At 41.8% G+C, this 27,930-nt stretch overlaps 1 protein-coding gene across 10 annotated transcripts; it reads right to left on the bottom strand.

The window, feature by feature from the left end:
* Window positions 1–1,432: 1,432 nt before the first annotated feature.
* On the bottom strand, window positions 1,433–27,907 carry LOC113419928 (retinol dehydrogenase 8-like). 10 transcript variants are annotated; one of them, XM_087957009.1, is made up of 9 exons: window positions 27,719–27,907; window positions 26,275–26,509; window positions 13,806–13,908; window positions 13,518–13,679; window positions 12,510–12,689; window positions 11,136–11,229; window positions 6,184–6,367; window positions 3,862–3,932; window positions 1,433–3,019 (listed from the first exon to the last, which is right to left on the bottom strand). In XM_087957009.1, the coding sequence occupies exons 3-9, from the start codon at window positions 13,900–13,902 to the stop codon at window positions 3,010–3,012; spliced, it is 798 nt and encodes a 265-aa protein (XP_087813135.1). In that variant the 5' UTR covers window positions 13,903–13,908; window positions 26,275–26,509; window positions 27,719–27,907; the 3' UTR covers window positions 1,433–3,009. The 10 variants fall into 10 exon arrangements, with proteins under 10 accessions (XP_087813135.1, XP_087813136.1, XP_087813133.1 ...); XM_087957010.1 differs by having other exon boundaries at window positions 26,275–26,357; XM_087957004.1 differs by lacking the exon at window positions 3,862–3,932 and adding an exon at window positions 16,013–16,080 and having other exon boundaries at window positions 1,598–3,019.
* Window positions 27,908–27,930: the final 23 nt, after the last annotated feature.

The following is a 27,930-nucleotide window of genomic DNA, read 5'->3' as shown; positions in this document are numbered from 1 at the left end:
GCAGGAACCGCGCACAATCGCGGATTCCTGCCGCCGCCGAAACCTTGCAACCGGAAGTTCATTTCAGGATCAGCTTTTACTCCAGTGCAGCACACTAACTTCTTATCTGAGTTTATACATTGTATTAAACAATAAAGTGCAAAAACCACCCACTGTGCTATGTTAAACTGATTAAACAAAAAATAATTCACCTTTAGACATGAATGCAGTCAGTTGGTCAAGCATTTTCTAGGCAGCTGCACAACTGGAGTGAACACAGAATGGAAATCAGATTGGTAACCTCCAATGAAAGCCATTAATAGGGTGGCATATTTGATAACGTTCCTATCAAGCAAAGATTTGACATTTAACTAACTGGTCTTGAAAAAAAAACTAAGGAATAATGTAAGAACTTGATTTTATGCACTTGTTTGTTGTGACTGTGAGGTCCAAGATGGCAGTATGGCTGCATCTGGTTGTTATCTATTTAGCACCACCCAGGGAGTACATGTAATAATAATGTAGCTAAAGCAGTGGCGGATTAAGGCTCACTGGTGCCCTAAGCACTGACAAATCTTGGTGCCCCCTTCTTTTGTACATACTGTACAAACAAAGCCAAGGTTAGGCTACATAAAAGTTTTTGGGCCTGGTGCCCTAAGCATGTGCTTAGTCTGCTTAATGGTTACTACACCACTGAGCTAAAGCGTTGATATTTATCAAAAGTGGTCATAAAAAACAGAGTATAAGAAATGATAGGATGTGCCGCAGGAAGTGTTGCCTTCTAAAGCACATCTTATTTCATCCCAAAACAGTAACACAAATATTGTTTTGCTTCAGAACCTCTAGCTTAGCTATGTACAAATGCAATGAGGTAGCCAATCTCACTTAACTGAGAAAATCCAAACAGAGTTGCTGTGTTGTTAAAATACATCTGGTTCAGGCTCATAATAAGAGATTTTGGTGAGGATTTTTTGTTTTGTTACGCATAGCAAATATAGAGCTTAGCATTCAAAGACCACAATGGCTTTTGACAATAAGGCTACCACAAGGCTCCGTGAAGCGAATTAATAAGGGAAGTGCTGGCACACAGCCACCCAGGATCCTTTCTGTTACTTGGTTCAGTATTTTGGGTTTTATTTATGCCAGCATCAGCATCTCCAGGATGAAATAGCTTTCATGGTAAGTCATTTAACTTATTTTAGCTTTGTTTGAGGTATAGGGATATCACATATTTTGTCTAGTTTTGTTGCATGTCATTGTTAAGGATAATTTTCCTGGGTGAGCTGTACCTTTTCTCTTTTCCTGCAAGCTTGATTTGGGCCAAGTATTGTATGTCTCAGTGCATAATATGGATATGAAATTAATACACCAGACTAGAACATTCTCTGCTGCATAGTAAACTTAGTAAACTTATACTAATACTTTACATAAACAACTATTTAACAATCAATACTCATAATAGAGTATTCTAATTTTATTACTTATGATGGATTTTGGTCTACTAGTGTATTTAGACAGTGAATTGTTTTGAGCTGAAAAGTCACTTGTAGAAAATGTAGCATTAGAAATACAATGGATTACAATGCACCTAGATTCAAGATCGATATTAAAGCAGCCATTTTCTATATGTAGGTTTTTATTTCACAGATTATTGAATGTGAAAAGAGCAAAGCTCTAGAGGAAGCAACCCAATGAACAATTACTAGGAAAGAAGTCCACTAAACTAAGACTTCCTTCTGGATAAAGATGCATAGGATTTCCTCAGGCCTCAAACTTGTCAATGCCCGTGTAATGCGAATACTTTTGGTTCTGCTATATATAAAAATGTCTTCTGAATCATGTACATACTTTTGGGCAATAATGCAAATTAACTAACTGATCCTACTCTGTTTACAAGTCTTCTGCCCCAATTAAGGATTTGGGAACTGGCAAGTTGTATTTGAAAAAGAAATAAAAAAATATTGTAAGCTAACTTTTTCCCAATAAAAATCTGAAAAGTACTCTACATTAATGACATTTTTGTTTCCATATTACCTCCTAATCTTTGCTTTGCTTTGTGTCCTTTTATAGTGTTCTTTCCTATTTTACAGTAATTGGTCCTCTAGTCAATTTTTTTTTCAGGAACAGAAAGCCATTTAAAATATGCACTCGCTCTCTTTAGCGGTAAGAATTGTTTTGACTACATCTTTCATTCTCAGAACTAACTTCAGCGAAGTCCTAATAATTGGACTTCAAGAATTGGAAAACATGTTCAGTAGGGAATGCATTTAGGTAGAAGCCCAGACTCCCAGTGCATTTTTTAAAGGTTAGGCATTCTAGATGGGGTGCTGGCCCTATTATTTACCAAAGTAAATAATTCCTCAGCCAGGATAACCTTTGATGAGAATTCTGAGAACTTCAAAGTCCACTCATCCAGAAGTTGCCAAGATTGGAAAATGCTGTACTGTACAAGATTGACACGATCTATTTTGGATCACATCACTTTGGACCAAATGCAGGGTGACATTTTTGATTCATTTTTGATTATTATAGCTTATTAAAAATGTATTATTCAAAGATGTTACATAAGAAACACCAAAAATATGACACTCCTTGCAACCCCCAGATCAAAAATACTATCTGATTCTAATTTATTGCTTTGAAGCAATGCAAGACCCCCCAAAAACACATTGAATCAGGCCAGGGTCACCTCATTCTGCACTACGAGAAAAAAAATCTGTAAGCTATAAGTATGATCTTGTAGCCAATGAACAGACTCTTTTCAGAGCCTATTAGGGAATAAAGGGCTCTGAGGCAGCTAGCATCTTCTATACTTGTGGGCAATCTAGTCCATATCTCGCCTCTTCCTCCACTGGAGCATTTTAAGGAGGCTGAGACTGGCTTTGAAGAGCCGATCATGTTGGAAGATCATCTGATGAAAAGCATTGAGAGGCAGGTTCCCACTGGGGTCCGCATGTTTCAGAGTGGTTATGGGTGTGTAGAAGCTATTGGTTTGATATCGCAATGGAGGATTCTCAGAGGTGATCACTTTCAGCACATGCTGCCAGAAAAAAGAGCAAGACATGGAATTAGAAAATGCAGACAACTACCTGTGTTTTACAGAAAAGTATGTTTGGATGAAGGGGGGGGGGGGGGTATAAGTTAATTAGAATGGGGAAAGATAACAAACATATTTACAGGTCTAATCTTAGAGTCAAGATGAAGCTTCAAACAATCAGGATATTTTAAAAGCTTTACATTGCAGTTTGAAGAAGACTATTAACTTGGTCAATAATAAGGTTATTGGATCAACTGTAGAAGCTGCCATCTGTTTTTTTTAACCAAAGGAGGTTCACATCTGGTATATATACACCATGTTCACATATACATAGGCTTATTATTACGCTTCTCATAGTAGTCATTCAAGGCTGTATTACATATTTGGAAGCTGACGGGGGTCTCAGACGAAGTTAATATTATGAAATTATTGGAGGGAAGCCATCATTGAATAAATTCAATTACAGTCATGATGAGTGCATTGTTTAAGAATTGAAGAAACAGGGAACAGATCTGGCTTTATGCAGATAAGTACAGCACATCTCTCGTGTTTTCATGCAAAAAATGTGCAGTTTTAAGAAATCCACTCAATAAAGTCAATATAACGATTCACACAAGGTCTGAAGCACTTTGAATCATTCTTAAAGTTGTCATAGCCCTGACCTACATTGTTAGTAATAAAAAAGATTATCTCCTTTTCTCTCTCTCTCTCTCTCTCTCTTTTTTGCCTATAACAGGGGTCCCCAACCCCCAGTCCATGGACTGGCCCTGGTCCACAGCATGCCAGAAACCGGACCGCACAAACAAACATAGCCCCATGTGTGGGATGCAGGCAGCATGCAAAACCTTCTGTTCCACGGAAAAACTTCTCTCCACAGAACCGGTCCCTGGTGCCCAAAAAGTTGGGGGCCATTGGCCTATAATAATAAATAAAATGCTGGCAAAGCCCATTTCCAAGAGATCATATACAATTATGTTTTATGGAATATTTTTCTTTGCACCAGTGGTATATGCTACTTAGACCACTCAGGCTCCTTGCCATTATCACTTTGGGCTCAGGTTGGTTTCCCCACAGTCAAATTACAGACAAAGACTCCATCCAAGCATAAGCCATTTTTCATAAAATGCCATTGCATTTCATTTTTCTTCCTTGTAGGTCTCACATAGCCCCAATGCAATTTGTTTTGTTAAAACTGTTAAGGGTTTTTTTTTTAATTGTATCCCACCTTCATTATTTTAACTCAAAGCAGTGAATCTATGGGACATACCTTCTTCCTATTTTCCCCATAGCAACAACACTTTGAGGTAAGTTGGGCTAAGAGAGAGTGACTGACCCAAGAAAATAGATTTAATATAGCTGTCCAAACAGTAACAGATGTAGTAGTTCGGGATCTGAGATAGTTTTCAGAAAGCCCCAGGGAGTACCCAGTTGGCTTTCATGGCTAAGGCAAGACTAGAATTGATAGTCTCCTGCTTTCTAGCCTGGAACCTTATCCACTACACTAGACCAAACTGGCTCTCTCTTTTGCTAATTAGCCTGACACATACTTAGTTATTTAGTTATTTTATTTATTAAATTTATATACCACTCGTCTCCCCTACAAGGCAACTCTATTTGCCTCGTTCACTCATTTCCATGCTTAGAATAGTACAGTAGAATATATTAGGAAGCTAAAATGGTTGGTTAAATAGACCTGCTCAGAAGTTGCCCAATATGATTCAAAGCCGAACCTACCCATGAAAAAAAGAAAAAAAATCCAAATAATAAATGTGAAGAAATAGAATAATCAATTGTTCATAGGGACAAGGACAGGGTAAAATGCATTTGCTAAAGACCCAATATATAAAACCAATATGTCATTCAAAAACTCATGGTCTATGAGATAAGCAAGTATATATAAATATGATAAATACTGATTTCAGAGTATGCAGTCTGTAAATTAAGCTGATTGACATTTCTATATATGGTATCAAGCTTAAGAGCAACGATAACCAGAAGCAGAATGGGACAACTTGCCACAGCCAACTTGGCTGCAGTCAACTCGCTATGACCAATTCACAGCCAACTTGCTGCAGGACAATTTAACAATTTAATTATTCAAAATAAATAAAAAATATTTTAATTTTTGCCATTCAAATTCCATTTTGTCCCTTCTTTTTCATCCTTTCCTTAACGATTCTATTCCACCATTTCTTTGATATTTGTATAACTTTTGTCCCATCGTGAATTGTTCCATGGCAAGTTGGCCATGGCAAGTCGGCTGTAGTGAATAAACACATCTGAAGACCTGCTTAATGTAATAAACACTTGGTGTGGTTGGAAACTAAATCTTTTAGCTCATGAAATGGAGGCAAAAAGCCTGAAAATGGATTTGATGCTGAATACTGCTAAGAGGAAATTAAGAGAAATATATTATCAGTCTGTCCAATTACACCTTCCCTATAAATTAAAAAAAATACCATAAAGCAGTTTGACATCTAAAGAAAGAGTTTCTTGAAGATATGGGGATTTCTTATAAGTGCTTTCTTACCTTTTTTAGGAACTCTTTTTTTTCTGGGGCTTTCTGAAACTATCTCAGATCCTGAACTGCTATATCTCTGTTACTATTTGAACAGCTATATTAAATCCATCTTCTGTGATCAATTGTATATAATCTACAACACAGTGGTTTATATCAAGTACTTGATGGTCTTATACTTTGGAATTGGTGATAATCAAGGGTGTTTATAAGCAATTTCAGCCACGTAAATCAATGAGAGATTACATTGCAATGTAACATAATAGTGATGGGCTTCATTATTAGAACTATAGCTTTAAAGTTGACAGCTGGCCTTCAATTGTACCCAGAAGCCAACCAACAACCAATGCTGCTTCCGAAGTAGCAGAGTTCTCTGAAGCCATAAACTAACCCAGTGATTATACACCTACTAGATATGTTGTGTGAACATGTTATGGTTCCTCAAAATATGCCAATATATTATTTCTTTTTCTTTCTTTTTTTGGGGTGGATGGAGAGGTGGGGAACCCTGGCTTGATTAATCTTCTGGAGTCAGTCAATACAGCAAGTCACCTGAAGAAATTAAGGCTCCAGGCCACAGCAGAGGCATCAGTAAGCACCAGAGGCTAGGCATTTATTCCAAAATAGGTAGGGAGAAACATTATCCTACCTCAGCCACCTCTTCTGGAGTCTGCCCCAGTGCAGTGAAGACCTCCTTGGAGTAGGCTAGATAGAAGTTGTGGAATATATCTAGTGTCTCTTTATCTACACCAGAGAGATCCATGCTTGCTGCCTCTTCATAAAGCTTCCTCTCAAACTCTGATAACACTGGTCCTGGCTCAATCAAACTGATTCTGTAGGAGGAAAGAAACAGTGAATAATCAAGATCCCCCTCACTCTTCCACTGATGAGCGACCTAACAATCTGTTTGACAAAGAACCAAGTTTCCTCTTGTCTTCTAACATCATCAAGAACCAGCAGAATGCCAGGCATCCCAGCCGATGTGACCTTAAAGATGGTTGCTATTTGATTTGATTGCTTATTGTACCCTATGACTATTATTAAGTGTTGTATCTTATGATTCTTGACTCTTGATGAATGTATCTTTTCTTTTATGTACAGAGAGCATATGCACCAGACAAATTCCTTGTGTGTCCAATCACGCTTGGCCAATAAAGAATTCATTCATTCATTCATTCATTCATTCATTCATTCATTCATTCATTCACTCATTCTATCTATCTATCTATCTATCTATCTATCTATCTATCTATCTATCTATCTATCTATCTATCTATCTATCTATCTATCCATCTGTTCTACATAGTTATATGATTTAGAACCCAAGGCCTGAGCTTTACTAAGCAAGAGCTCTCAGCCCACTTCAGTTCAAAAAACTATATACCGTATACTATGAAGAAAAAAATTGAAACCATTTTGCAAAACTCTATTTTGATTCAGAAGAAGTTAATTATAATGCATATCTCATGTTTTCTTTCAGCCCCATAGTCTTTCAGAGAAGGTCTGTCTGGGTCTGATGTTCATAGCAAATAAAACCTTAAAGAGGCAGTCAATCAATTTTTTATTATTATTTGTGATTAGCATAATAAATTACAATCAAATCTATGAAATGGTAAAATGTCAGTAACATTCAAACAACTTTCATCACATTTTCTCTACCACTGAAGTCAACAAATGCAGCAAATAGCACCCCTTGTAGTCCATATTTCAGACAAGGGTTGTAGGATTAGGCACCAATTGAGCATGTTTAAAGACTATCTGTTTTTCAATTAATGTACCTCCAATCTATCTACTTCCAAAGGATTCCAAACCAAGTGCTTGGAAAAAAAGTTTACTATTCCCAACATTAAAGGAGGTTTTCTCTTCTTTACCCCCTTTGTTTTTTAAGTGTTCAACAGAGGCATTAGACAAGAGGAGAAATAATGGGATTGAAAAGTTAAAGAAAACACTGAGTGTCTTCTTTACTAAAATAAAATTTAGATTTTATTTTTAAAAAGCCTCAAATGATACTGAATATTTAATTAAGAAATTGAAGGACTTTGGTGCATTATCTAGCTTTTAAGTAACAATAAAAATGTTGGTTAAGAATATGAGTATACATAAAATCATTATCAGTGAATGATACGGCAAGAATGGACATTGGAGGTTTTCTAGTTCAAACACACACACACACACACACACCACACCGTCCAAGGCAGAGTCCTTGTACCATCCAGGAAAAATGTTTGTCTAATCTTATCTTGAAAACCTTCAAGATTGAGAGACTTTGATGAAAAGACTGGTTTTAAAATTGAAAAGATTATATATATATACAAGTGAAACTCGAAAAATTAAAATATCGTGCAAAAGTTCATTTATTTCAGTAGTGCAACTTAAAAGGTGAAACTAATATATGAGATAGATTCATTACATGCAAAGCAAGATAGTTCAAGCTGTGATTTGTCATAATTGTGATTATTATGGCTTACAGCTCATGACAATCCCAAATCCACAATCTCAGAAAATTAGAATATTACATGCAATCAATAAAACAAGGATTGTACATAGAACAATATCGGACCTCTGAAAAGTATAAGCATGCATATGTACTCAGTACTTGGTTTGGGCCCCTTTTGCAGCAATTACTGCCTCAATGCGGCGTGGCATGGAAGCTATCAGCCTGGGGCACTGCTGAGGTGTTATGGAAGACCAGGATGCTTCAAAAGCGGCCTTCAGCTCTTCTGCATTGTTCGGTCTCATGTCTCTCATCTTTCTCTTGGCAATGTCCCTTAGATTCTCTATGGAGTTCAGGTCAGGTGAGCTTGCTGGCCAATCAAGCACAGTAATCCCACAGTAATTGAACCAGGTTTTGGTGCTTTTGGCGATGTGGGCAGGTGCCAAGTCCTGCTGGAAAATGAAGTCAGCATCCCCATAAAGCTCGCCTGTGGAAGGAAGCACAAAGTGCTCCAAAATCTCCTGGTAGACGGCTGCGTTGACCCTGGACTTAATGAAGCACAGTGGACCAACACCAGCAGATGACATGACTCCCCAAATCAACACAGACTGTGGAAACTTCACACTGGACTTCAAGCATCTTGCAGTGTGGGCCTCTCCATTCTTCCTCCAGACTCTGGGTCCTTGGTTTCCAAATGAGATGCAAAAGTTGCTCTCATCAGAAAAGAGGACTTTGGACCACTGAGCAACAGACCAGTTCTGTTTTTTTTTAGCCCAGGTAAGACGCTTCTGACATTGTTTGTTGTTCAGGAGCGGCTTGACAAGAGGAATATGACATTTGAAGCCCATGTCCAGGATCCGTCTGTGTGTGGTGGCTCTTGATGCACTGACTCCAGCCTCAGTCCACTCCTTGTGAAAGTCTCCAACACTTTTGAATGGCCTTTTCCTGACAATCCTGTCCAGGCTGCTTGTGCACCTTTTTCTTCCACACTTTTCCCTTCCACATAACTTTCTATTAATGTGCTTTGATACAGCACTTTGGGAACATCCAACTTCATTTGCAATTACCTTTTGAGGCTTTCCCTCCTTATGGAGGGTGTCAATGATGGTTTTCTGCACAACTGTCAGGTCAGCAGTCTTTCCCATGATTGTGATTCCTAGTGAACCAGACTGAGAGACCATTTCAAGGCTCAGGAACCCTTTGCAGGTGTTATGGCTTAATTAGCTGATAAGAGTGGGACACTGAGCCTAGAATATTGAACCTTTTCACAATATTCTAATTTTCTGAGATTGTGGATTTGGGGTTTTCATGAGCTGTAAGCCATAATCATCTCAATTATGACACATCACAATATAATTTGATTGTTGATTGTACCCTATGACTATCATTAAGTGTTGTATGTTATGATTCTTGATTCTTAACGAATGTACCTTTTCTTTATGTATACTGAGAGTATTTACACCAAGACAAATTCCTTGTGTGTCCAATCACACTTGGCCGATAAAGTATTCTATCTATTCTATAAACTATCTTGCTTTGCATGTAATGAGTCTATCCCATATATTAGGTTCACCTTTTAAGTTGCATTACTGAAATAAATGAACTTTTGCACGATATTCTAATTTTTTGAGTTTCACCTGTATGAAGGTTACATTTAATAACATGAACTGCATGTATAATTATGTTAAGGTATGACATGATATCAAAAAGGACATATTAAAGTGGGACAAATTACAACTGTCACTATTGGTAAAATTTCAGTGCTTAAAATAACCTACTACGGGGACTATTTTTATTTATTTATTGATTTGTTAAATGTATATGCCACCCATCTTCCTGTTGAGTGACTCTCTACAGCTAATGTTGATATTCTTTTTTTCTTTATTCCTTGCACTTTCCTCTACTTTTTTCTTTTCAATTTCTTTTGTTTTTTATATTTTTTTCTTTTGTAGAAATTTAAATGTGAAGTGTGTGTGTGTGGCAGGTTTTCTCAAATTTGGCAATTTTAAGATGTGTGGAGTTCAACTCCCACAACAGCGCATTAGAGATTTGTACCCTTTTAATGTATAAAAATGACAATTCTTGACCCTGTTTGTGTTCCACTAATCAATGTTATTTTCAATACATTTTGGAGAGATAAAAGGTTTCCTTAAGAACCATCTCCATATATTCTTCCCATTCCCTGTGTTTAGGATCTAAACTTCACAGAAGATGAGGAGACAGATCCAAAGGAATATTTCATTTCCAAGCTTTTTTTTAATAATCCATTTTTCACTTATATAATTTTACATGGCTATTATCTGTAAGGACAAGGGGTATTTAAACATTTATTAAACAAAGAAGGAAAAAATAACACTCAGATTTTAAATGACTGCCTGCCCTTTTCTGAACTCTTTATTATTTGTGCACAACCTGCTATCATAATTAATTTCTAAAAAAAAAAAGCAAAACAGCTAAAAATTAAAAACATGCAGCCTAATGATTCAACATTCTCCAGTTAAAAGAATCTCAGGTAGAAGATCTCTCTCTGTCTCTGTGCTTGAGAGCTTAAAAGTCTTTCAGAGCTAGACAAAAAACAGTATTTCCGCATCTTGATGGAAGGGATATACACATTTGGGAAAAGTTATTTTTAGAATTACTTCTTTACCACAATTCTCAGAGGTTAACATTTGAGAAAGCTGGTGTCTAGATGCAAGGGCAACCAGCAAAATGAGCTAAATAGAGATCTGAGTAAGTACTTTCTCCCTCCTAACTTAGTGTTGCAATCCAGGTCAGTAAGGTAGGGCAGTTAGGAAAGACTGGGGTGTGTATATGTGTGCTGTTCAATGATTGGAGCTGAAAGCTGCTTTGGCTGGACCATGAAATCTGAGTGGTAAAAATCCACAGGGCCACTAGATGACAACAAAGATTTAAAAAAGTGTGGATATTTGGCTGCCATCAGTATTTTATGGATTCTTTCAGACCAGATTTAATTGCGCTAAACTTTAGTAACTCTGAAAAAATTAAACTCAAGATTTGCATGCAATCTTGAGCTGCGTGCTTGCTCATTTAACTTTTACTGACCCTATCCGGAGTTGTATTAATCTAATAATGCCCAAAGAAATGCAATTCCTTCTCAGGGGAACCTCAGTCATGATCTGTCTTAATCCCAATCCCGCTGTATTTACCTGATCCCAAATTTTAGGGCCTGCAGGGCTAAGCTCTCGCAGAAACCCTCCACTGCAAACTTGGAGGCAGAGTAGATATCATTGAAGAGGAGACCTGCAGGGAATTAAATATTGCAAGAAAAAAGTTGACTCATAGACATGAGTGGTTTGTTCTCTTTTGCTATTGCTGACAAGATTTCCCAAAAGAAAACTGATTCTGCTTTGCACTGAGTAGCAAACTTCTCCCTTCTTGGACCTGCCCTGCTGCTGTGCTTTTAATTGTACATTGTCCTTTTTAACCCAACATATAGACATTAAAGCAGATGAAGCTTTTCTAGAACCAGAAAGAAGGTATGGAAAAACCTCATGGGTTTATTGTTCAGTATGTCAACCTACTTTGTAAGACTGACTTAGCAGGACCAGTAAAAGAAGGTAGTTTCACACATATTTGGGGGTGGCACTGGCTCTTGCTTGCACAGAAAGAACCATTCAGGCTATTTGATTTGGCATTGAATCATAATGCAGCAAACCACCTGTTAATCTAACATATTGTGTGAACCCAACATATGCCATCAGTCTGTGGCTTGATGTATCACGAGAACCTGGAATCTGGTTTGAGTTAAATGACCTGAATGGTGTGAATACAGACCTGACTAACAAGTTTTGATTAGAAAACTGAAGTCCAGAGGGTTCATTTTACCCTGTAGTGTAACATCTTGCACTCTGGCTGCGTCTGCAGAATCTACTTAACTAGGTCAATTAAAGACTGAGTAGCTACATTTGTATACTTTGTAGAGCTTTGTTGGTTTAAACTTTACTTATTGTTTAATGTGTTGTGCAAACAAGCCCATTAATTTAGCTTCTCGTATACCCAGAAGAGCAGCCAAGTTAAGCTTGTAAAGCTCCCTGATGGGATGTTGACAAATAAATACACAACAGGTCGGCTTGAATGCTTTTTAAAATCCTCCTCAGGTTCATGAATGATTTTGCTCAGGGAGGAAAGTGCTTTGGGGCCCTTTCCCTTTCTCTGCAAGCCCCTTTCCCTGCAAGGTACTGTTAGGTTCCTTTGCATGACTTGCCTCCAGCTCTTTGTTCTGTAGCAAAGAAAGGACGGAGCTTAATGTTAAAAGCATCTTGACAAGACTGGAAATACTCTCACTGCCTGAAACCTTGCAGAGCTGCTACCTGTCAGAGAAGACAAGATGGACCAACAGTATGACTTGGTATAGGCCAGCTACAAAAAGCCTGTATTTAGCAGGTGATGTGGCTGCCATAAAAATCCATTGCTTCCATTCTCCACAACCCATCCCACCCTCATCCTCTGGGATAATCACGGTTGCATGTCCAGAGAATTCTCCAACAACATTCTCCTTTGCCCTCCGAAAGGAGCTTCACCTTGCAAACCTAGGACGCTGCTCATCACAACAATATGCCCTCTCTTTCGCCGCTTCATGTCAGGGAAGATTTCCTGGATAAGGCGCACCAAGCCAAAGAAGTTGGTGTCGAAGAGGTTTTGGATTGAGGCCATGCTCTGGCTTTCAACTGGACCAATAAGGCCAAATCCTGCATTGTTCACTGTATGGGAAGGGAGTGGTAAGATAGCAAGAGGGAACAGGAGAAAGCAGCATTTCAAATCCTTATGAATTTGCAAAATCAGAGGAGGAGGCGGTGTTACAATCTAACTCATTGTCTTGAAATCCTAGCAATTGTTAGCAAAGATGACACTGGCCTACCTTAAAGATATGTTGGGCTTTATCTGTATTTTGAGAAATACCTGAACAAGGTTGTTTCCAAACGGCAACTCACAGAGCTTCCCCTATTCCTCAGCAATATGCACCACCCACTGCTATCGAGTGATTCATGTGTTACTCCACTACGACAAATTACAACTTGTCACATCCTCCCTAAACCTGCTTTTTTGAAGGTGGAAGATGGAACTTTCAGTTCTGGATTTATGATAACGTTCCCATATAAACGCCATTCTGCAGAGAAAAGGATAGCCTAGGCTCCTTGCCCAAATATCTTACATCTAGAACTTCTTTGTCATAAAATGTTCATGGATAAGTCCAAACAGCTTAAACTGGAATTGGCAAATGCATTAGGCATCTTAGATGTAACTTCCCCAATTTGTTACCATCCCTCAGCCAGCATCTATGGGTGCTGGAAATCCTAAAAAGCACAGTCCAAAGATACCTAGGGGACTTCTAATTGGGGTAAAAAGCTCCTGATAGATAAAAGTCTAATTCAGACCTTATGTTCCAGTTTACTGGCTTTGGCAGTGACCAGACCAGCTGGTGCAAAAGGAACATTAGACTGTATAGACTAGTACAGTCACAGTCCAAACAAATCCTCTTCATCCTGTATAAGAGTGGCTTTATTGGGGGAAAGGGTTTGCTTTCCTACCCAGCACATCCACCCTGCGTTGGGGGATGCTGTTCACGCAGCGCCTGATGGAGTCCTCACTGGTCACATCCAGTTCTTTGATTTCAAGCATCTTATCCAGGGCAGGCCCTGCTTGCTCCTTCAAGGCTTCACTTTTCTCCAAATTTCTCATGGTGGCAAAAACTAAGAAAAAAGAATGTACACCAGGAATTATAAGGCATCACTCTGGCCAAGTTAGGGAGGGCTTCCTTTCCTTCTTTGAAGTTGATGTGCTTCCTAGCATCCTTTCTGGGCTCCAGGCAGCCTTACCTCGAAATCGCTTCAACTCATCTCTTGCCAGGCGCACTGCCAGGGCCAGCCCAATGCCAGAGGAGCAGCCTGTCACCAGCACATTTCGCACAGCCATCGTTGCCTGTGGGAGGAAAGCAAAAGAATAGGAGACAAACCTCAGGAATAGAACCATGGCTAAAGATATGAGTGGAAGTCCTTCATACTGACAAAGTGTAGAAACCCTGTGATTCCCCCAAGTCCCTTCACATTTACAAATAATTTCAAGGCTCTTTCAGCCTTCTTCCCATCTAAAAAAATGGCCATAATAATAATGATCTACTTTACAAAACTAATGAAAAGATGACTGAGTTAGTCTAAAGTTCTTTGAGCATTCAGAAAGTAGGTATGATTTTTAATGTTCACAATGAGTACAAAGAAGTTTTTAATCAACTATAGTATTTCCACAACTGAATCATTTTGTCAGCTAAAGTGGAACGATTTTGGGGCTTAATCCTGATTGGGGAGGGGATAAAGGAGCCTGTGACCTCTGGATGTTACTAAGATAGCTCCTGGTTGCTCCCTCATTGTCTTTCTGGCTGGAGTTGCTGGGTTGAAATTTGGAAAAGGTTCTTTGTTGCCCCAGCCACTTATTTCTCCTCACAGTCTCACTGGCACTAAAGAGTAACGTGACTATCTATACATCTTTTCACTAACAAATGTAGGACTATGCAACATAAAAGAAACCGCAGCACAAAATGCCATACTGTCCATAGCTGTTGTGCTGCTGAACCAAACGTTCAAAATACTTCCTTCACAGTCCTCTTTTCCTGTGCATGACCAGGCACAAGAGTTTACCTATAAGGAGGCAAGTGTTATTTAAAAGACTTACATTTATTTAAAAGACTTACATGGCTGCCCATCATGCATACCATAATTTTGGCTGGCTCACAAAACAATAATAAAAATTGTAACAACTCTCGAAATCTCAAAGGCAACAACATCCTTCCCACTTGCCAGAATGGGATGATTTGACACGGCTATCTCGACAAGGTCAGCAGGAGGCACCCTTCTCACCACCGACAAGTCCTCCTCTGCCAACTTGCTGCTTCCATCTCTTTGCAAGGCATCTCAACACTAGAAATTTATTTCAGGGATAACGCGAGCGAGCTGGTTGTCAGAGGGATGGAGTGGGAGGCAACAATGCAGAGGCAATGGCATGGGATGGGGTGTCAAAATGGGGAAGCTCCCTCCACCCTGCAACTTTTTTTAAAAAAGCGCATTGTTTAATGGTTGAGAGTGTTTTGTTCTGAAAATAAGGGCAGCTTTGTAAAGCAGTGGGATGTCAGCTTTTTTTAAAACTAAAACATCTTGTATTGAGTTGCATTCAAATCCTTGCCTCTCAAGCAGATTGCAAAGTTTGCAGCCATATTTAGCTGTAGGATATGATGCACTACAGAAATGGGGCTGGGTGGACAGGAAACTTTGGAGTCCAAACTGGAAAAAAACCCTCTTCTTAGCATGACTCTTTTCACAACATCCGTGTCAGCTTTGGGGGGGAAACATTGCTGCAACTCTCCATCCAAACGCACTCTGCACCTGACCAGAAACACCAAGAAGTCATCCACCTGGCTTTGAGGAGGGGAAAAGCACTCTGCACGTGAACAGAAACACAACTAAATTATCCACCTGGCTCTGTGGGCACTTTGTTGCAACATTCCGAACAATCAGAAGTGTTTCTGGTCTTTCTTTTTCTTTTCTCTGCCCCCCGGGCTCACTTCTCTTTCCCCTTCTCCCCATCACTGTGTCTTCCTGTTTGCTTTTGTATTTTTGTATTTTACTCTATAATCTAATAAAATGTTTTAAGAAAAAAAATTAATATAAAAATAAAAAGTGTTTCTGGTCATATGCAGACTGCTTTCATAGTGTTTCTGATCGTGTGAAGAGTGCTTTTCTCTAAAGCTGGAAATTTTGCAACCTGCTTGATGGGCAAGGATTTGAATGGAAGTCAAAACAAGACTTTTTAGTTTTTAAAAAAGCTGACATCCCACCCCATTGCTTCCCAAAACTGTCATTATTTTCAGAGCAAGGCAGCCTCAAACATTAAGCAAAGTGGCTGGTAAAAAAAAGTTGCAGGGTGGCAGGAGCTTTCCATTTTGATACCCCAACCCACGTCATTGCCTCTGCACTGTTGCCTCTAACTCCACTCTCCGCCCATCACTGCCCCCTCTGACAGCCTGCTTACTCACCCCCCGGGCTCTCCATTCTGTGCCCACAGCGAGTTATCCCTGCAGCAAATGTCTGGTGTTGAGATGTCCTGCAAAGAGATAGAGGCAACGAGTTGGCAGAGGGGACTTGGCAGTGGCAAGAAGGCTGCCCCCAGTTGGCCGTGTTTAGCTAGCGGCGTTGAGACATCCTAGACCCCACCCCCACCCCCTCAACATCTACCCTGAATTCTAGCCAGCTGTTCAAGGTCTTCTGGAAGACTAGGAGTGTCCCAGCCTGTCTGGAAAGTGGGGAGAGTTACAGAGGAGCACAGAGGTGAATTTAGAAAAACAATGCAATAATCTTTAGTAAAACTCAGCCCAGGAAAGCTGGAAAATATGAGAAGTTTACCCCACCTTGACTCTGTTTGGTTAAAAAAAAAAAAAAGGCAGGAAAATTGCCAGACTTCCAAGATTCTGAGTTTCACGGGTGTCAAATTTGCGGTGTCACATTGCCATCACGTGACGTATCTTAACTTTTTTCCCCCTTTGCAGAGCTGGGGTGAGTGTGGCCTGTGCATGTTGAATACGGCCCAAGTTTAGTTTGATACTAGATCAATAAAGTTTTAGCATTTCATTTGTTGTCTGTTTCTTGTTTTTCCTTTTAAAGATTGATTTATTAAAGACCAAAAGACATCTGAGGTCTTTTCCAGCCATATGATTCTATATTCTAATAAATACATTCAAAGAAAAAAACTCAAGTGAATGTGAAAAAGAAAAAGGAAATGAAGAAAGAAAAAGGAGATAGAAAAAAGAAAATAAAAGAACAAAAAATGAAAAAAATAATTGAGGAAGTGGCTTCCAATTTTCTTCTCAGTACTTATACATACAATTTAATCTCTCTCTTAAATTGTATCATAATTTCCTTCTTTCTATAACCTATTATTTCTCATCATAAGTCACAAAATCATTTTTTACACAAAAAAACCTTAAGAGTTAGAACACTGAAGGCATAATCTGAGGTTTGGATGGCATGGATGATAAAGTTAAATGTGGATAATAAATAACATTTTATTAGATGTGCCACACTGAGAATAAGGAATAGATATAAACCCAGGCTATGCCTGAAAACACCTCTATGGATCTTGGCACAAGAAAAACAGTAGGCAAAGACAGAAAGTTAATGTAGCAGAAATTATTGGAGAATCACCAAGAGGAATGTAAAATTAAATCTAGAGAACAAGTAAAGGCAGAATGATGTATTTGTCAATGGTTTTCCCATTTAGAGTTATATCAAAAGGATTTAAAATGGATAAAAGGACTTATGGTATAGAACAAAGTAAGAGAATATGAAGTGCAATTGTATACTAATGATGATCATGTAATTGCTAAAATGTATAAACTTTTGTTAAAATTTGAAATGGAAGAACAGGTTAAAGAATATTATAAAAAAGGGCTATGAATTTTGATTATAATATACAGATGGATCAATGGGAAAATATGTGGTCAAAGGGTTGAAATTTACATTAGGTTATAATCTTTTAAAAAGGGAATTTTTATAAATTGATGGATGATGCCAGAGAAATTATATAGAATGCATAAAGGAAGCCCAAATGCATGTTGGAAATGTAAGCAACACAAAGGGACATTTTATCATTCATGGTGAACATGTAAAACTAAAAAAATTAGATTCAAATATACACATTGATACAAAGGATTTTAAAGATTAATATTAAAGCCACAACATTTCCTTTCAGGACTGATGGCTACACAAAAAAATCGTAGAAGTTTACATCAGTATATTATTAATCCATTAAGATTAGTGTATACATGAAGGTTGAACAAAACTGGCATGATCCATCTTGGAAAAATGGTTGGTGAAATTGCCAGAACTTGCTGAGATTGGGGGTTGGTACCTACCTGATACGCCCGTTCTCGTCGAGCTGCGTAGGGCATCCAGACAGTGGGAGGTGCTCCAGTCTTCACTCTAACAGGCTGAGCTATAATTGAGGAATGCTCCTCCTCCTCCTCCACGTGACTCCTCCATGCGTTCCCCCAGTTTTACGAAGACGAGAAGACAACAACAATCCTCTCATGTCAACTATAATACAAGTCTCAACTATGAACTATATACATCATTGGCCGAAACAAGACACCCCCCCCAGACGGACCAATTAGGGTGGGGCTGGATGCTCTACGCAGCTTGACGAGAACGGGCGTATCAGGTAGGTACCAACGCCCATTCTCCGTGGAGCTGCTGCGAGCATCCAGACAGTGGGACATACCAAAGCCTGGCTTGTCCTATGAGAGGAACTCCGTCTGGTCCGGAATCACCTCTGGATCTTTTGCCACCTGTTGAAGGACTTGCCTGCCAAAGGAAGCCTCAGCTGAGGCGTAAACATCTATTTTATAGTGACATATGAATGGAGATGGAGACGCCCAGGTAGCTGCTCGACATATATCCTGAATTGACGCCTGAGTAGCCCAGGCAGCTGAGGTGGCTGCACTCCTTGTAGAGTGAGCGGTGATGCCACTAGGGACTGGAAGAGCCTGTGCCAGATAGGCCTTGGATATAGTAGCCCTAATCCAGCGGCCAACAGTAGACGGGGAAACCTTGCAGCCCAGCGTCTTAGGCTGAAAAGACAAGAATAAGGACTCTGATTTTCTGAATGATTGCGTACGATAGAGGTAGATACGAAGAGCCCTTCGCACATCGAGAGTGTGCCACTGCCTTTCCCTTTCTCGAGAAGGCTTGGGGCAAAAATTAGGCAGAATCAATTCCTGGGATCTGTGAAAGGCCGAGTTGATTTTAGGCATAAAGGCGGGATCTGGTCTCAGGACCACCCGATCAGTGTGGAAGACACATAAGTCCTTTCTCACGGATAGAGCTGCTATTTCAGATATCCTTCTTGCTGATGTTATCGCCACAAGGAACACCACTTTGAAAGTGAGGAACTGAAGTGGCGCCTCCCTGAGAGGCTCAAAGGGAGGTTTGGTTAATGCCATAAGAACTTTATTATGATCCCGGGTAGGATATCTGTGGACCACCGGAGGGTGCAGATTGGAAGCCCCTCTAAGGAAAGACCTTATGCGAGGGTGGTGGGAGAATGAGCCAGAAGAGCTGCTAGTGATCACCGTGGACAGGGCTGCGACCTGCCTTCTCAGAGTGTTGGGGGAGAGACCCCTATCTAGCCCGGCCTGTAGGAAGGCTAGGAGTTGGGTGATTGAAGGCGCGAGCGGATCAACTTACGGCACCACTTACAAAAGATGTTCCAGGTTGCGTCATAAATGCAGGTAGTTGAAGGCCGCCTTGCTGCCAAGATGATATTGATGACCTGGGCCGACAAGCCCTCATCTTTTAGCCTTTCCCGCTCAACCTCCAGACGGCTAGCTGAAGCCACTGCGGGTCTGGATGTTGAAGAGGTCCCTGGGACAGAGAGATCCTGTCGAGGGGGATCCTCCACGGTGGGGCCACTGACAGATTGCGAAGATCCGCAAACCACGGTCTCCTGGGCCAAAACGGGGCTATCAGGAGGATCTCTGCCCGCTCGAGGATCAATTTCTGAATCACCTTGGGTATCAGCGGGAGGGGAGGGAAGGCGTATAGAAGCCCGGTGGGCCAGGGGCAACGCAGGGCATCGTGGTTTTCTGCGCCGTTGGCAGGATAATGAGAGAAGAACCTCGGTGTCTGGGCGTTGAGAGGAGATGCGAACAGGTCCACCAAGGGCTGACCGAACCTCGCTGCTGCCTCCCTGAACAAGGAGGGGTGAAGGCGCCATTCCGATTGGTCCAGCGTGGCCCTGCTCAGCCAGTCTGCTTGGACATTCGAGACCCCCGAGATGTGCTCCGCCCTGATGGATAAGAGGTGTCTCTCTGCCCATCGACAGATTCGCTCGGCCTCCCTCATGAGACGAAAAGAATGAGTGCCCCCTTGACGGTTGATGTGGGCTTTGGTGGTAGTGTTGTCTGTTAAAACCAGAATGTGACGGCCCCGTACCTGGGGGTGGAAGGCACGCAGAGCCAGATATACTGCGTGCAGCTCCAGCCAGTTGATGCTGCAGCGCCGCTTGGTTGCTGACCAAGTTCTCTGGGCTGAAAGCGACTGCATGTGGGCTCCCCATCCGGAAAGGCTGGCGTCTGTTGTGAGAGTGACCCTCTGGGGCTCCTTGAAGAGATGACCTCGGTTGGTAGATGGGCTTGTCCACCAGAGAAGCGAGGCGAGAACCCTTGGGGGGACCTTCACCACGAGACCTGAGTTGCTCCTTCCGGAACGTTGGTAAGGCAGGAGGAACCACTGCAAGGATCTGGAATGTAAGCGTGCCCAGGGAATAATTGATATACATGAGACCAACTTTCCAAGCAACTTGGACAGGTTCAGCAACGAGGCCCTTCTAGTCTGCCTGATTGTCTTGATAGCTTTTTGTATACTGGTGAACCTCTCTTGAGAGAGGAATACCCTCCCTTGAACCGAATCAATCACAGCTCCTAAGTGCGCTATACGGGTGGAAGGGTTAAGTTGGCTCTTCTCCCAGTTAACGAGGAATCCGTGAGCCTGAAGCACTGAGAGGGTAGTCTTAGTGTCACTCTCAGCCTGATGTCGGGTAGGAGACAGAATAAGAATATCGTCAAGGTAGCAGTGAATGCGAATAGGGAAGTGTCTAAGGTACGCCGCCAGGGCCACCAACACCTTGGTGAAGGTCCTCGGGGCCGAGACGAGGCCGAAAGGAAGGGCCACGTACTGGAAATGCTGATTGTTATAACAAAATCTCAAATACTTGGAATACGAGGGGTGAATGGGTATATGGAGATAAGCCTCAGAGAGGTCGATGGAAGTGAGCCAGTCTCCCTTCCTAGTACCCTGTAAGATTGACTGAAGTGTATGCATTTTGAATTTGTGATGAACAACATAGCGATTGAGCCTCTTTAGATCTAAAATGGGTCTCCAACCCCCGGAATGCTTCGGGACCAAAAAAAGGAGGGAATAGAACCCCCCTCCCCGCTGTGACAAAGGCACGGGCTGGATGGCCTTGATACCGGAAAGATGAGTGATAGCGGCCGCCATGAGAGCCCGCTTAGTCGGGTCTCTGGAAAGGGGAGAAACCAAAAAGTGCTCCGGGGGAGCCGATTGAAAGTGGAGAGGGAGACCAAACCTTACAGTGTCCCTAACCCAGGAATCTGACGTGGATAAGTCCCACTGGTCGGCAAAGTACTTAAGGCGACCGCCAATGGGATAAGAAACTGAAGGGCTACCTGGGACGGCGGGGAGCTTTATTTCCTGCATCCCGGAAGGGTCTCCTGTAGGAGCCTCCCCTTCTATTTCTATCCCCCGAGTCGCTCCGGTCCTGATAGGTCGACCGGAACATCGGGGAGCCCTGATACCTAGGGGTGAAAGCCGGTGGAAAGGAGGATCTAAAGGAGCCCCTCCGCAAGGATTGAGACCCTCTAGACTCTTGCCTGCGAAAAAGCGATGGGAGGAACTTCTTCTTATTCCGGCTCTCCATCAGCAACGGCTCAAGTGCTGGGCCAAACAATTTTCCCCCTGCTATAGGAGCTGAGGCCAACTTAGCTTTATTCTTGACATCGGCCTGCCAGTGCCGAAGCCAAAGTAGCCTACGGGCAGAAACGTGCGAGGAGATGGCCCTAGCAGAAAATTTCACGGAATGAAAAGTGCCATCGGCCGCGAACTCGGCTGCGGCCGTGAGTTTTGCAAGGTCCTGATGCGCTCTAGTGTTTGACGGGGGGACATGCTGTTTTAACTGCCTGAGCCACCTGATAGAAGATCGGGTGAAAAATGACGCGGCTGTGGCCGACCGGATGGCCCAAGCATCCGACTGGTGCGCTCGTCGCAGAGCCATCTCAGCTCGCTTATCCTCCGGCTTCAGCGCTTCTAAAGCGTCGGTGGGGTTGGATGAGGATGCTAGTCTCACTATGGGATCGTCTACCTCCGGAGTGTTTAGCATATTAGAAAACTCCGAGTTGAGATTAAACAATCTCTTGTCTTGACTGGAAGGAGCAGGAGGGGGGCCCGCAGAGGCCCATTGCCTTGCAACCAAATCGGGGAAAAATGGGGGGGGGTTGGAATGACCTCAGTTTCGATGACCGGCTGTCTGAAAACTGAGTCTTCTGGTCCCCCCAGGGTCGCTGGTAATGGTTCAGAGGGAGACTGGGAAGCCAGGCCCGAGACGTTCTTTGCCTTGAATAGCAAGGACTTAAACAAATGAGGCTCAAATAGGCCTACGAATACTGGCTGGTCAGGAGAAATGCCCTCATCCTCGGACATCTCCCCTTCCATGGGGTCTACTTCGAAAAAGGGTTCTGAATATTGGATCGACCCCCTGTCTGAACCTTCCTCTTCCCTGAAGGGTTCAAACCCCATTTCTTCCTCTTCCTGGCTCACTTCCCCTTCCGGGAAGGGGGCTTCCACTTGGGAAGGTACCTGACCGTGATGTGAAGCCGGTCTGGAGATAGATCGTCCGGACATCGAGTCGGCCTCGGGTGCCATCGTTTGGGAACTTGGTCTGGCCAACTGCTGGATACCCTCTGCTATCCCTTGTCTGATGGCCAGTTGCATCCACTCTGTAATGCTGTCCGGGATAATGGTTGAGGACGGGTCTTCTGGACGTAGGCCCGCTGCAGTTGGTGTGAAAGTCGCCTCTGGCGTGTGAGAAGTCTGGTGGCTACGTGCAGGTGAACATCTGGAAGGAGAAGGTTGACCTGAAAGGGGAGGGGGTTGAGTAGAAGTAGGGGCAGGATGTACAGAATGTGAGTCTTTAGATCGTTTGTCAAACTCCCTCTCCAAGGCCTTATGACGCCTTAAGGCATCCATTTGAGAGGTCTTGGAGGAGTCCTTGTCCCTTTTGCGCAGATAGTGCGTCTTAGACTTTGCCTTCAAAGAAGAGCCACTGGGATTGCCTTCTGCCATGACACAAAAAAGATTTTTGACAATAAAGAAAAAGGCGGTTGGCACGCCTGGGAGTTCAACCTACAACGTAGGCCGGCTTTCCTATAGTTGGGCCACGTCCCCCTTTTGGATAAAATTTTTTTTTATTTTAAAAATCTTTTTTTGTGTGTGGGCGGGGCCCAAAAAAAAATGCCAATCAAGTCCAGCCAAAGAACAGAAATTAAACAATAATGTACCTTCAACTTATCTTAGTAAGAAGAAGGGAAATAAATTTGGAGTTAAAAAACCTAAATACCCAATACACCAAATGAACGCAGAGGCCAGGAAAAAGGAAAAAAATAAGAATAACCAACAAAGGGCAAAAAAAAGGTGGGCCTCCTGAGGCAGCCTCCCAACAAAAATGGGAAGTGAGTGCCTGAGTCTCTGGGCGAGCTGCGGGCAAGAACAGAAAGCCAACAATAATTACAATACAAAGGGTAACCAGGCACTGAACCACACTACCCTTAAAATCCGGGCTCCACATGGCCTGTCGGTCTCGCTATGGGCCTGTAGAAGCCTCGCAGCCCGATCGGAAAGATAACGAAATTCAAAATGGCGGCCGGCCACGAGGCGCACTCAAAATGGCCACCAGCTCCGGCGTGACTACCCCAGAGACACCCAAACCCTCTGAAATCCACCAACGGCTGGAAAAAAAGGCAGAAAGAAATATGAGGGCTGAAAGAAGAAGCTCCCTTCTTCTAAGCGTTCGTGGGGGGAAGGCGCAATGCAGCACTATCTATAGTGCGATCTCAAGCCGCTTCTCAGCTGTAGCGCGGCTAGAAAAACGGCAGAGGAAGAGGAGGGGGGGGGCAACGGGCTCCAAACCCCCTATTTTCCCCCTTAAGGAGCGAAAAAGCTCCTAAACTAAACTTGGGACGAAAACTAAAAGCGCAGGGAACAAGGAGAAAGGAGAGATCAAACCTGAATTGCAGGAAAAAACGAAAGGAACCTGGATCGGCCAAGGAATAAGCGAACAGGCTGCCTGTCTCTAGCGAGGCTGAGCTAAAACTGGGGGAACGCATGGAGGAGTCACGTGGAGGAGGAGAAGCATTCCTCAATTATAGCTCAGCCTGTTAGAGTGAAGACTGGAGCACCTCCCACTGTCTGGATGCTCGCAGCAGCTCCACGGAGAAGCCAACGGACTTCTGTGGTTAGAGAAAAGTAATTATTGACATTTGTCTTGTTTCTGACCTGGCCCATCTTGAAAGACTTCATTTCTCAAGACCTTGCATCCTGCCTGCTATTTTGAGCTGCTTCTCTCGACAGTAGCCCAGAAAGGTATGAATTCTACTAACCTGCCCATTCCCCAACTCAACCAAGATTGATAAATTTTACTTTTGCCCAATTTTGTATCCCCTGCAAAAATGTAACATTTAAGAAACATTCTTTCCATCTCTTTTATCTTACTTATTAAAAAATATAGTTGAAAAATAGGGGACTCATGACTGAGGATTTTAATGTTTCAAGGAAGTCTTAATATTTAAAGCTTTTTTGAGAAAAAAAGCGATCAATGTGAATTTATTCATCCATCTCAAAAGTCATGTAAATGAGAAGCCAAAAATGTTGTACTGTATATCATAAACAGCAGGAACCAAAACACAGTAAAAACAAAAATAGAAAAATATTTATATATAAAATGTTTTAAATATATGTAAATTTGTTCCAGGAAAGTTTTAAAAAAGCAATAATTTTACTTTGATAACCTTGAACAAAGCATTTTTTTGGGGAGTTGAACTCAACTCCAGGGGATTTCACAAACAGATTTATGCAATAGTCTTGACATCAACATAAAAGAGGTTGCTTCATTAGGGATTTTTAAAATTTTTCCAGTCTAGTTCACAAGGGCTGGAATTCCTTCATGATCCCCCATCTAAGTACAAAGCAGCCCTAATCCTGCTTAAAATACAAAGCTCCTCCCTGTACTCAAAACATATGCCAGTATTAATCAAATTTAACTATGGTGGCCTGTTGATAATAAATGCTTATATGCTCCCAATGAGACAAAACCTTCAGATCTGTGGACTGAACTGATAAGATCACCTGAATGCTGCCACATGCTTTAACAAAATTCTTTAACAAAGAACTGATTGTACAGTTGGTTATTCTGCATTCTTGTAATATAGAATACAGAACATATAGCATTTTATCTTTTCAGGGGACTTTCTATGCAAATAGGAAATATATAATATTGAACAGAACAAAACAAACCTGGAAAAAAATATCTATGTAAGTTCAATTCAAGTTTTCTTGTTTCTAAAGAACCTGTTACCTTATTTTACTAAGGTTTGATTATTACCATAGATATCAAGTTGACTATAAATGAGATACCATTTCAGATGCTGCAGAATTATGACCCTCTTCATTCCCAGGAAATCATTTTAGTTGACTTCAGTATGTAATCAGGGAATGAAATTATTTATCTTATTAAGAGAACTCAGATGTCAACTGTTTATATGTCTCTATCCAGTCATCTATTTGCCTCAAATAAATGCAATATTATGTTAATTTGTATGCCTTCTGTACTCCAATGGAGACACTACACTGTAACAATAATAGGCGGCTTACTTTGAGAAATCCAGCATGGCCAATTCCCCTTCCTGTGGAGTTGGTTCTATTGAGGGGAAACCCAAACGGGGGAAGATACGTCTTACTAGAGAATTTCTTGTACAGATTTTAATATCTGACTATCTCATAATGTTCTATAATTTCAGAATGGATATTATCTATTGGAAAAGAAACAAAAATACAGCTGCAAGAAGATACAGATAGTCCTTGACTTACAACCATTTGTTGTAAGTTGAAGTTACAATGACACTGAAAAAGTGTCCTATGATCGTTTTTCACACTTACAACCATTGCAGCATCCCTATGGTCAAAAATTGGGCATTTGGCAACTGGCTATATTTATGATGGTTGCAGCATCCTGGGGTCATGTGATCATCTTTTGCAGCCTTCTAAAAGGCAAAGTCACCGGGGAAGCCAGATTCACTTAACAACCGTGTTACTAACTTAACAACTGCAGTGACTCACAGTGATTCACTGCAAGAATTGTGGCAAGAATAGTGATAATAGTGAAACAAAACTCACTTAACTGTCTTGCTTAGCAATGGAAATTTGGGCTTGTAGGTTGAAGACTACCTGTATTACATTGCAGAATAGCTTGTGCAAAAATAAAAATGTTGGGTCTCACGTATTACAAATAGAATTTAGAAGATTAAGATTAAGGTCAGGGATTACAATCAGCCCTGTGCTTTATTTTCTAAAAGTAAACTGTTATTGCTCTTTTGGTGCCTTCAAGTCAGACATGATTCCTGACAACTTTTGTGTTAATTTCCCTGGCAAGATTATAGATGTGGATTGCCATTACCTTCTTCTAGGATGGTTTCTGACTTCTCAGTATTTGGCTGAGAGGGAGTGGCTGACCGATGATCACTCAACTGGACTCCATGCCTAAGAAAGGATTAGAACCAAAGTCTTCCTGGTCCAAGTCCAGCACATTCAACACAACATCAAATGTGCATTGCACTTGAAAGCACCAAAAGTTTGGGTTCAAAAATTGCTGGAGCATTTCAAGGAGGACAGAGACAGAAAGGGGCCCAAAGCTGTAGAAATAGAAGAAGAGGACAATGAATAAATCCACCCTGAGGAAAACACACAAGCTCACTAGAGGACTTTGGGCCAGTCATTCTCTCTCAGCCTACCTCAAAAAGGATGTTATGAGAGGAATGCTGTACATGCTGCCTTGTGTTTCTTAGGAAAGGCAGGATATAATTTGTCAAATAAAGAGATTAGTGGAATGATGTGGACCAAGGGTGGCATTCAGCAGGTTCTGACCAGTTCTGGAGAACCGGTAGCAGAAATGTTGAGTAGTTCAGAAAACCGGCAAATACCACCTCTGACTGGAGATTTTACAGTATCCTTTCCCTGCCACGCCCACCAAGCCACGCCCACAGAACCTGTAGTAAAAAAATTTGAATCCCACCACTGATCTGGATAGTTATCATTTGCCTATGCAAGCACCAGGAATATCATTCAAGTGAAAGAGATGTAACCAAACTACTTGAAATGACTTGTGCCCACTGCAGAAAACACTTAGCTGTTTCATTTGATGGGTTAAGTTTGTTTGTATAAAAACATATTTTTAAAGTGGCCTTAAATGTCCAATGTTACATTTCTTTACACATGTACACTGCCAGGATGGGGACCCATGTTTAAGGGGACAGATTAATCCAAAAATGATTTGGGGCTGAAAGAGCATAGAGTTGTTCATTATTCTTTGGACGGAACTGTACCCAGTCCTATGTTCTCCAAATGCAAAGTATTTTGCACGATTCTTGATCAATTGTGCTGGCTGGCGGTATTATGGGAACTGAAGTCTAATTTTACCGGAATACATCAGATTAGAGTAGTAAAATGGGAACTTGGTTCCGTTAAGACTATTTCCCGGACTTGAAGACCAGTAGTTCTCTTTTTTATGAAATGCAAGGCGTGGTGAAGGAGAACCGCTAGCACTTAGGAGCTTAGTCTCTCGCCACGCAATCAACTACCCCGGAGCGCCAATCTGGCAGAGGGCTATTGTGGACCACGTCATGCAGGATTGGGTGCCCTCGCGGAAAAGTTGAAGCAAGGAAATGGAAACGCGTGATTTCTACTCTGGGAGAGAAACCTTATCCAGGACAACAACCCCTTGCTAACAGCGCGCGTTCTCACCCAGTCCTATCCGTTTCTTGCGGGAGAGAAAGCTAGGATGGCGCCTCCCCAGCTAGGAGCTTTCCAGTAGTGACCACTTCTCCAGTATCAGAATCACCTACCTCAGGAAATTGTGCCCAGTCTCGAAATCCTATTACCATGTGAGGAAAAGGGGGATCCAAGACCTTCCCACCACCCTCTAAATATTTCTGCGCCTCTCGTTTATCCGCTATCTGCCCGGGAATCGGCCTTCCTCTCCATCCCGCACACGGTATAAGCCGGGCAAAGGACGGGCAAACCCGCCTCAACCTGAAGGACGCCGGTCGTTGTAGTC

Source organism: Notechis scutatus, chromosome 2 (genome assembly GCF_049901735.1).
Source record: "Notechis scutatus isolate UNSWTSFEM ecotype Mainland chromosome 2, rNotScu1.2, whole genome shotgun sequence".
Classification (NCBI taxonomy): Eukaryota; Metazoa; Chordata; class Lepidosauria; order Squamata; family Elapidae; genus Notechis; species Notechis scutatus.
Note: the sequence above shows the minus strand (reverse complement) of the source record. Positions and strands in the feature narration are given on the sequence as shown.